The following is a 10,973-nucleotide window of genomic DNA, read 5'->3' as shown; positions in this document are numbered from 1 at the left end:
GTCTTATTTTTTGTAAACGATTTTTCCCAATTCATAAGAAAATTAATTACTTACCTACTTGGTTCCTCAAATAAATAAGGTGTCTTGATAAGTAATTGAGCATTTTCAAAAATAATTGCCCTGTAGACAAAACAGTACTTAGTATTTTAGTATGTGTTCGTGGTTTTCACGAATCTTTGAAATTGAGAAGGCAATAAAAAAGCGAATTCTGGTCCAAGGCCCAAGGCCACGATCACCTCTCGTGATGGCATACCACGGAAAAAGGTCATGCATACTTTGGGCCTGTTCGTCTTCGAAATGAGATAAATACAGTTTTAAACCATTACGAGAAATATTAGATGGGTACCTAGACCTACATAATCTAAAGTGAAATAAAAACAGTGCTACAAAATTTCAGTCAAGGTCTATTTAAAAAAATAATAAAAATAAAAACAAAAATTACAACTTTAATCCACCAAAATGAGAGCAAATAGGAACCATACACCATGAAACTCATCACTCGGACTAGGTACCTAATTCAATTTTAGTCAGACTCATCACTACTATGATAATACTCTATATCACAGCGAAGACAATCTTCTTTCACTTTTAACCAGTAAATAATCTTCAACTTATCATCTTCTTGATAGAGTCGTTCAAATTTTTCAATTTGGAACTCATTTCCATCGAAAACCCACGCTATAATTTTCTTCAGTACGTTTGATAGATACACCCTCCGGATCCATTCTTTACAAAAATTATATGTTCTCACATCACGTGCTCTCATAACACAGCGTATTTGGCTCTTTTTGAACGATTTTATGCATTTTTTTGATGCAAATTTCCACCATAAAAGATGTTCTAATGAGGAAAATGATAGATCGGCGTCTCTTCTATTAACGTATCGTTCTACTGCTTCGCGTAAAAAAAGTTGAAACGCTGTATCAATCGGAAATGAACGTTTGAATTGCGAAATCCTTTCCTCATTGTCGTGATAACACCACGCAGTGAGTTTTGGAATGTCGACTCTTTTCACAACTATATCATCAGAATTCCATCCTGTATCGGAACAAGCTGTTTGAAATTGTTCCATTATATTTTCTTTGAAAGTTGCCATTTCTTCAGGGGTAAAAAATTGAGCTAAGAGGTTATCAATTTCAGTAAACTTATCGTCGCCGTTACGTCGAAAGCAACTCCAGTAATGGAAGTGAGATCGCAAACATGAATTGGACGCTTTCTTTTTCTGTCGACGAGCTTCTTTTTCATCTTTGGGATACAATTCGTCAATAAATTGGCATAATTTTACCCAATTATCAATCTTGATCAGCTTTCCGATAAGTACTCCAGATCTCAACAAACGCTTTCTTACGCGCATCTGTAAATCTGGATCTAAAGTAAGAAATTTTAAAAATGCATCAAATTCTTCTACACTGCAGTACAATACATCGCGAAAACAACGCAGAATTCTGGTTGGTTCTGATTCCATCGCTGTGACCAGCAATGTTTCAGTCATTTCCAACTGATCACTCGCATCTAAACAATCTTCGATAAATGAACGAAACAACACGTGAGGATAATTCAATAACAAATGCAATCCTTTTTCTAGAAAAAATTGCTTCCTGAACTCGAGTGTTGTTCGAAGCAGAACGGCTTTTAAAAAATCAAAACTAGAGCAACTTACAGGAGATTTTGGGGTTTCCAAAAAAAAATAGTCAGTAATTGCACCATTTTTTGCATCTATCACATAATTGATCAAATTATCAGGAGCACTGTTCCATAAATCGATCAAACACTGTTTTTTGTTATCTTCGAGATACATTTCTGAGTCCAAAATCGCATGCATCAACAATTTAAATTGCCCCTCATGGATTGTTAACCTAGCGTGTTTCCAAGTCGCTATTGCTAGCTCTAAATCTCCCAAACGAAAGTAATTCTTAATAATGTATGCAGGCACTGCTAAATATAAACGCCTGAGCTGGTTTCTGCTCATTTTTGAAAACAGAAACATCTGGTATTTTTTGTCATTTTGAATCAAACATCTGGTCATCAACACTTGTTCATTTTCATCCAAGAAATCCCAGAAGTACTCGTACGCACACATAGGCCACTTAAGGAAGGAAGCGTATTTCATTTGGTGAAATATCCGGCGTTTAAGAGTCTGAAAACGATCATCATACTCGCCTGAAGCATTTTCTTCACGACGTTTCCACGCAATCCAATACTCTGTTAATTCATATCCCTTGTAACCACCAAACAACGTAATCAATTTTTCACTCAACGAAGACATTGGAATATCCTTTATATGGGTTTCTAAGCAGTATTTGGCCATCACTTCGAACACCTTGTCGTTATCATTCGATCGTTCAGGACACTGAAGAACTTTCTCCGCGGTTTTTTTGTCGTTGATGTGGCCATTTATGTCCCAAACAATTCCATGAAGGAAAAAATGGTATCTATTTCGTCGAGCGTGACACATCCGCATCATATCAGTATCGTAACTGGACATTTGGTTTTCCATAGTTTCACAAAGTGCAGTAATTTTTTTTCTAATGTAGTTTGGTACCTTCATGTCATTGATGATTTCATTCACTTTTTTCAGTTCATTTTCACAGTACTCCCAGTCATGATGAGAAAAATAATAGTTCCACACATTCATTGCTGCTGCGAGAGCAGCCATGTCTTCTAATTTTGAAAAAGGTGGAGCATACGTATATTTGTCTTCGAAATCAACACCAACAGTCGCCATTTCCTCGATGCAAGTCCAATCCAATTTCTGAAACAAAAAACATAGGCAAAGCATGAGAACGTATTTGGCAATGGAACCTCTGGCACAAATTTTTAATCACCTGTGATAGTAATAATAGTAATATGAGTAAGAGTCATCAGAAATTCAGTTGGTAAGTTGCCAATCTAAAATCTCATTCGAAAATTTCACAGTAAATCATCGACTTTTTCCGATAGGCAACTCTAAAAAAATTCAGCAGCTCAAACAAAAAATTAAAGTTCTTGCGAGATTTTCAGTTTTTTCAAAATAATCCAAAAATTGCATAAATTGATGAAAAATTAAAAGATTTTGATTATTATAGGGCTAGGATTTTCATGATGCTTTTTTTTCTAGCAATCATAAAGACATTTTTTTGCGATTAATTCCATTCTGAGGCGAATGGTGAAAGTTGATGACCCTTTTTTCTTTTTTTGGGGTGTAAATGCTTTATAATGCTTATTTTTTTCAAAAAGACAGTTTCGCTAATTTTATGCTTTTTTTAATTGTGATCGCTTTTTTGGGTAAAAAGTTAGTGAAAATTGCAGCAATTAGTTCTTAAAATCCAGAAATTTATCAACAACCACTGTGAAGTGTACTGTACCCTCAAAAAAATACTTGAGTAGATGTTTATGTGATGTAATGTGTATATACCTGTACGTACGTGTGTTTGTGTGAAGTGAAAATTTAATAAAAACGTAACAATTTTACTTAGGTACTTAATCTAGAATTAATTCTGGAAACTACGACTATATCCCTCAATGATGATAAAATTTACGATTATTATATTATTTTAAAATGGTCAACTAAGGAATGTAACACAAACTTTGATAAAAAAAACTCAATAGTAACTGAAAAGAAAAGAAAATATTATTGTTGGCAGTTGGCTGTTGGCACGCATTGCACATGTAGTTGTAATTTTGTGAAACCCGACAGGATGTAGGTATAGGGAGGAACGAGGATTGGGTTAATGCAACCTAGCGCAACACAAACACAGCTGAAAGTTTACTGAAAGTGAAACCAAAGCAGTGTTGCCGTTCTGAAAATTTAAATCCCGCCAGATTGATCTAAAAAAATAGCTAAAAACCGCCATTTCCCATGAAAAATAGCTAGAGTTCCCGCTAGATCAACATTTTTGAAAAGTCCCACTTTTTCGATAAAAATATGCTGAAAGTTTCATTTTTTTGTCAAAAAGTAATAAAAATTGTAGTTTTTTTGCAAAAAAAGTTAAAAAAGCCTCATTTTTTCCAAAAATTGTTTCAAAGTCTCGTTTTTTGTCATGTCAGAAATTGAAAAAAAAATTCATTTTTAATAATTTTAAAACTTGAAAATTGATTGTTGAGGAGATTTTTTCAATTTCTGACATAAAAGAAACATTTTAATAATTTTGACGAAAAAACGAGACTGTAAAGCAATTGAAAAGCTCTATTCCAAAGTGGGTTAAGTCATTTTTTTAAAAAAGCACGTTTTACGGAGATTTTCACTTCAAAAGTGGGTTAAGTCATCGATTTTTCAAAGTGAATTTTTCTGCAAGTAATTGTTCTATGTCCAAAGAAAGGAAAGGTGCACCGACCTTTGCAAACAGAACAAATTTTAGCATCAAAAATTTTAAACGAATTTTTTGGAGAAAAAAGTGACAAAGCTCTTCAATTTTTGGAAAAAATGAGGTTTTTTGGATTTTTTTTTGCAAAAAACTACAATATTTTTAATGATTTTTGGCCAAAAAATGAAACTTTTCAGCATATTTTTTATCAATAAAGTAAGTTTTTATGAAAAAAGCTAGAGTTCCCGCTAACAGCTAGATTGGATTGGACATTCCAAACCCATCACCCTTTTAATTACCCTCAACATGGTGACAATTGTCACAAACCGATTTCTTCCTGCGATCGTTCCGCAGAATGTTGTGCCACGGCTGCCATTCATTTGCCATGTTGAGAAGATTGCCTACTTTTTTATTTTAAGGGGCAGAAATTTTTAAATAATTTTTGTTCAGGCCAGAAGCTTGAAATTTTTTGCCACTTGAATTAAAAGGATAGGCGAATTGCTGTGCACGAGCAAGTTGGACATGGATACACAATTGTCAGTGAGGAGTCCATTTGATTCCACATGTTTTTAAATTTAATAAAAAAAATCAATGAATGTGGAAACTAGTTACCTATTTTCTTCTAAAATATTTACCCCTTAAATTAAAAAAGTATGCAAAATCCCCAACATGAGAAATTATTGGTGCAAACTTTCCCCCTTGGATCATTCCAAGTCAATTCGACCAAGAAGTGGTAAGAGTCGTTGGTGATTCTTTGAAAGTTTTCCTGTGGAAAGAGAAAGACCTTCCGAAGGGATGACCAATATGGTACAAATCGCAGCCCTGTAGCACTGTAGCCCTTTTTTTGAAGGCTGCTAGGGGGTGTCTAAAGTTTTCAGTGAACTTGAAATATCATCCATTTCAGCAGTGGATTACTCGTTTTTTGTTGATATCATAAAAATCAGTGTTGCCACCTTTTTTTCGTACAGAAAATAAGCTCGAAAAGTTTCAAAACGTATTTTTCATATCGTTCCGACTCTCAAAAATTCTGAATAAAATATTATTATGGACAACTTTTCATGCTGAACAACATGTTAAAAAATTGGGATGGCATTATTTCGTAAATTCGAGTTTAAAAAATTGAAAGTTTGCGAAAAAGTGCAATCTTTTTATTTGAAACATGAAAAAATGTTTTGACTGGTGAAGTTGACCCATTTGACCCCTAGTTTTACGTACCCGTTGAAAAAGTTGAAAAAATCCCTTCACTCGATGAAATAAACTCATTACAAAAAAATCAAGAGTCCTTTTTTGTAGAAAATGAAAAAATTGACAAATTTTGCAAAAATCATGAAATTTCATGCAATAGAACCTAAGATTTGGCATGTCAAGGTCATTGACCCGGTTCTCGTGCCGTCTCGAGGTCGTCTGCCTGTGTGTGTGTCTGTCTGTCTGGCTTCCTAAGACCATTGACCTGTCTTTTTGACCTCTTGAGATCACTAAACTACCTGTCTAGTCTCTCGAGGTTATCTGTGTACCTGTACCTGTACCTCCTGTACCTGTCTGGCTACTCAAGGTCGTCAAACTTGCTGCCTGGCTTCGGTGGCTTCTTAATGTCATTTACCCGTCTGTCTGACCTCTCAAGGTCGTCTGTCTACATGTCAGGCGTTTTAAGGTCATTGATCCGTCAATATGACTTTCCAAGGTCGTCTGTCTGGATGGTTCCTGGAATTTTTTTATACAGTTTTTTGAAAAATTTAATTTAAGCTCCCAAAAATTCCATTTTCCTCACTTTCATCTCAATTTAGACTTCCAAACGGAATTGTAAGTAGTTAAAAATTGAAATATGGCCAAAAATTTGCAAAAATTGTTTAAAATGTATTGGAATGCCATGCTATGAAAAATTGAAGATGAATAATATGTAGTACGAGTAGGTAAATGCGGGATGTCTGTCTACCAGGTCGCGAAAAAGTCGCGATTTTTACCACAAAAAAAAAAAACCAAAAAGGTCGCTAAAAGTAGAAAAAATGACTTCTACTCATCAATAATTATGTAGTTTCACTTGAAATTTTCCTTCCAAGCATTCCATGTCAAAACTATCAGATTAAAAAAAAATATCTTATTTTTCGTCGAAAATTCGGAAACAATTTCTAATTTTATCCTTTGAAAATATGTACAAATTATATCTAAAAATTATTTCCAAAAATTTTAAAAATAAAAAATAGTGAATTTTTGAGACTTTTAAAAGGTCAAAATTATGCAAATACAAAATTTATCAAGGTTGCCACGTTGAAGTTTTTGAATTAAGGAACATTATTACTTGAAGAGCAAAAAAAAACAATCAAAATTTTTTATTTCAAAAAGGTTCAAAATTACGTAATAAATACCTACTGAATATCTTCGACCCTTTGAAGTCTATGTGGATTCATGTTTATTTGAAAAACATCATTCAGCCATGAATCAGAATCAGAATAGTAAAGGGAGAAAATAAAACGATATCAGAATTACCTACGACGAAAATTTGAACATTGCTGTAAATCTAAAATTTAGCATTCAAGTTTATACCTTAGTAGGTACCTACTTACTTTGTATTTAAATTAAAACGAAAGTTACTTTTTATATTTCCAAAAATATTTTTTTTAACAATAAAAAAATACTCGTAATTTAGGTGCTTTGATTTTTTTTTCAAAACGTAGTGGGCAGGGAGGGGGGTATGAAAATTAGGGACTTGCAACTTCAATTTAGCTCCCCTCCCCCAGGAAGGGAATACAAAAAAAAAGGCCTACGGTGATATAAAAATGATTTTTTGTACCTAACAAATTGTAAATTTTCTAAAGCTTCCGCTCAGGCTAAATCAAAATTTTCGCTTTTGCATCCCTCGGACAAAGAAATCTTCTGTTCTCAAAAACCTAAAAAAAAACACACGAAAAAAGTATGAATTTTTGATTTGGGATTTCAGAATACCAACCTTGCGATAGAACAATTAAAATTTTTGTAAGTAAGAAAGCATCGTTTTTGAAAATTTAAAATTATTCCACGTTTTTGTTTCCAACTTCCTCCTTCAAAATTTGTTCGAACGATGCACATCTGGCTAATTAGCTGGGAAAATCCTGGAAGTGAATATGAACCACCCTAATGAGAGCCTTTTCCCATTTTTGTAGATGTGATTAACGAAAGTTTTCCAAACTTACTGAAATAATTTTTGAGGTAATTCATTTATAAATAGATGTGTGGGCAACTGGGCAATTTTGCATTCTACGTTTTAACTCAGTGTTTTTTTTTTTTCGTTAAAAAATGGGGGAGTACCTACTGAAAAAAGTCGCGAAAAGTCGGGGAGAAAAAACAAAAAAAAATTGTAAAATTGGAATATTATAAAGTGAACTAAAATTACTACCTACATATTTATAATGAAACAGTGAAATTGAGCTTTCGCGAACAGTCGACAAAATATCAAATACTTACCAAGTCTGGGGAAAAAAATAGTACCTATTAGGTAGGTACCTATCAAAAAAAAAAAAATATGCCAATGCCCACCCTCAATACAACTCGAGTTCGTTGGTCGTCGTGGTCATGATGTGGTCGTGCCCCTCGATTTTCGTTAAATTTCCAAGGACAAATACCTGGTTATCGAGAAAATCCATTCGGGTTTATTTATTATTTTATCTTTTATTTGAATAAACTTCGTTGAGTATTTTTTTTTCTACAAACAAACATTTCTGAAGGACGACCGTATTGATAAATTTTCAGTGTATTTTTCCAATGGTAAATTTTCGCAATGAAGAAAAATCCAAAATCCACGAGTAAGGCTCCAGTAGAGCCAAAAGTCACCTCAGTATTCGGGCCATTAATTTTGGGTAAATCTTTATTCTACAATGATGTCTGTCAGCAGCTGTATTTCGTCGATACGCATTCGTACGACATACACAGATTTGATCCTAAGACAAACGAGCACATAATTGCGAAGCTAGGTAAGTGTTGTGAAGGGTGACTAATCAAGTAATTAGGCAACAGTCCGATGGAAAATTTCCTAAATTTTTTGGTTATAAAATTTGATTTTATTTCTTCAGGTGAATTGCCCTTAGCGTTCGTAATCCCCGTAGCGACGATTGTAAATCATTTTATAGTCGGGGCAGGACCGCAGATAATAGAAATAACGTGGGATGGTAAGAGCGAAAATATAGAACAGCAGAAAGTACTCCAAACTGTCGACAAGTCTTACGGATGTGGTATCAATAACGCAATCGTTACCCCTCGCGGATCGCTGTTTATCAGTAAGTAAGAAAGATTTGCAAAGAAAAAAAAAAATATGCAATTAAGTCTCCGACAACATTGGCAGTAATGATATAGATTGTATAATTACAATGACTTTTATTCAACTTTACATTATCGGGTGACTTTTACCCTCTTGAGAATGGTTAGGTTCAAGCAACAGAGAGAAGAAAAAGAGAGGCGATTAAACGGGATAAACATATAGCATGATTGGGTACTTTGTCAGAGAAAACATACCAGGCCCACAACCACGAGCCAGAGATAATAAATCATAAATTTTACTATACGAATTATCCTAACACACATACACTTGTGCTTGTTTTTTTCACATCAAAGTAATGCTAAAGTGCACAAATAAGAGAGATATTGGGCCATTTTAAAGCTTTGTTTAAACACGGAGATTGCTTTGTTGACGTAATAAAACGCCGATTTGGATTGTATCTGTATAATACCTACCTAACTACACATACATTCATACGAGATACTCAAACTTGGAACAGAGAATTTACATTTATAATTAAGTAAGCGTTAGTTTATTTAATTTGCAGGCACGTTCAGCGAAACAGAATCGGGTGAAACCCAATTTGGTAAATCTGCCATACTCAAGTATAAAAATAACCAGCTTACGCCCGTCCTCACCAAATTATCCATACCGAATGGCATGACTTTTAGCCTTTGCGGGAAGACGTTTTATTTAGCCGATTCTCATACGACGTCGGTTGATTCATTTTGCTATAATGTCGAAACGGAAGAAATATGTAAGAAATTATAGACTGGCTTACGTATATTTTGTCAGTTAATTTTTCCGATTGGAAAGCGTTGAATTGAAATTTTTTCTTTGTTTTGAATTTTCAGCGAAACGAGAAGTATTTTTTGATTTTGTCCAACATCAAATTGAGGGAAACCCATATAACGTAATGACTGATGGTGATGGACGAATATGGGTCTCTGCTTGCGGAGGAAATTTGGTAACTTTTTTCGTACTTTCTATGTGTTTTTTTTTGTTTTTTTTTTTGAGAAGTGATGAATTAAGTTATTAAACTTGAAGGATGGAAAATTAAATTAGGAACAAAATTGCGACAAAAGATGAATTTTTGGAATGGTAGGTACATACTTAATTTGTAACCATTTTTATGAAAAATTGGCACACTGTCTTGAGACAACTGGAGACATCACTGCATGGCCTCAATTTTTGAATAACTTTCAATTTTTTGAAAAATTGTTGCCAAATGGCTGCCATTTTTTAAAAAAATGTCCACTTTAAGCGAAAATGAAATATTTTAAAATTGAACTTGAATTAAATTGCCTATTGTTTAAATAGAATTGATAAAATTAGTTATAAATTCACCCCTCAGATTAGAACAAAATCAAGCTAGATCGAAGGAGCGTGTCCTAAAACTCAGGTTACCAAAATTTCAAGAGTATTAGGTTCATTTTTGGATCTTTGGAAAATTTTTGAAAATTTGAAAATTTCAAACATCTGTTTTAAAGCTGATTTTTGAAGTTTTTCATAAAATATAACTTTTTGGAGCAAAGTGAACCAATTGGAATGATTTTTGATTTTTCCAATGACTCCCACGTATCCATAACTAGGTACTAATGTTGGGCCATCATGGAGCCTCCACTTCCAGTGATTTTTTAATTTTCACCAGAAATTTTAAATATGCTCTGAAAGGGCTAAAAATGAACAGTAGCTTCTATAACTTTGGTCGATGCTTATTGTAGGTACTCTATCTCGACCGTTTTAGGTCGTTATCGCGAAATTCCAGGATGAGCAAACCAGGCCAAAAATAAAGTTTTGACCTATTTACAAATGCAATTAATTTAATCTTTCTGGAGCCTCCAGCGAGGTGTCAAATTTCTCCAGAAATTTCAAATCACTCAAAACCGGCCAAAAATGAATTTCAACAACAATAACTTTGATCGGTCTTTAATGAGCATCATCTCATAAGGCGATATCTTGTCGGAAAATTCTCATTGGCTTACAAATGCTCAAAAATTCACATTTGATCTCACACTCTTCGAATTTCGCAATAGCCACCTAAAATAGTCGAGAAGGTACCTAATATGCAACGACCTAATTTATCAGTTCCAAAGTTCATTTTTGGCCTTTCCAGAGTAATCTGAAATTTTTGAAGAAAATTAAAAAATTATTGGAGGCTCTAGAATGGCCCGAAAGTTAGTAAATCATACTTTCCAAAAAAAAAAAAGTCGGCTTTATCTACATCTATTAACAAAATGGCGATCATTTCGATTGACAGGTCAGCTGAAATCGCTGATTTTGCTTCCTGAAAAAGAACTCGCACCAAGTGTTTTGAACCGGACAAAGCTACATACATAGATTGAAAGAAATGCAAAAATTCATCACTTAGCCAAAATTTCAAATGATTAAGTGCATTTTTCGAAATTTAGTGAATTTTTAAAAATCCTAATTTTGGACAAAAA

General features: G+C 33.7%; 2 protein-coding genes across 7 annotated transcripts in view; one reads left to right on the top strand and one right to left on the bottom strand.

The window, feature by feature from the left end:
• Nucleotides 1-391: 391 nt before the first annotated feature.
• The window catches only part of LOC135846254 (uncharacterized), a 22,916-nt gene continuing 12,334 nt past the window's right edge, over nt 392-10,973 (bottom strand). Inside the window, exons 1-2 of one of the 6 annotated variants that reach the window (XM_065365246.1) lie at nt 3,460-3,886; nt 392-2,752 (exon numbers count right to left, since the gene is read on the bottom strand). In XM_065365246.1, coding sequence (XP_065221318.1) covers nt 524-2,725 — 2,202 coding nt within the window. In that variant the 5' untranslated portion in view covers nt 2,726-2,752; nt 3,460-3,886 and the 3' untranslated portion in view covers nt 392-523. The other 5 variants (XM_065365242.1, XM_065365243.1, XM_065365244.1 and 2 more) reach the window with 5 other exon arrangements.
• LOC135846259 (regucalcin-like) overlaps nt 7,782-10,973 on the top strand; it is a 7,549-nt gene continuing 4,357 nt past the window's right edge. The window contains exons 1-4 of the mRNA XM_065365253.1: nt 7,782-8,227; nt 8,327-8,530; nt 9,077-9,286; nt 9,384-9,496. Of these exons, the coding sequence (XP_065221325.1) occupies nt 8,035-8,227; nt 8,327-8,530; nt 9,077-9,286; nt 9,384-9,496 (720 nt within the window). The 5' untranslated portion in view covers nt 7,782-8,034. The remainder of the gene's footprint in view (nt 8,228-8,326; nt 8,531-9,076; nt 9,287-9,383; nt 9,497-10,973) is intronic.

The sequence above is a fragment of the Planococcus citri genome, chromosome 5 (assembly GCF_950023065.1).
Source record: "Planococcus citri chromosome 5, ihPlaCitr1.1, whole genome shotgun sequence".
Classification (NCBI taxonomy): Eukaryota; Metazoa; Arthropoda; class Insecta; order Hemiptera; family Pseudococcidae; genus Planococcus; species Planococcus citri.
This window is presented reverse-complemented; position numbering and strand designations above follow the sequence as displayed.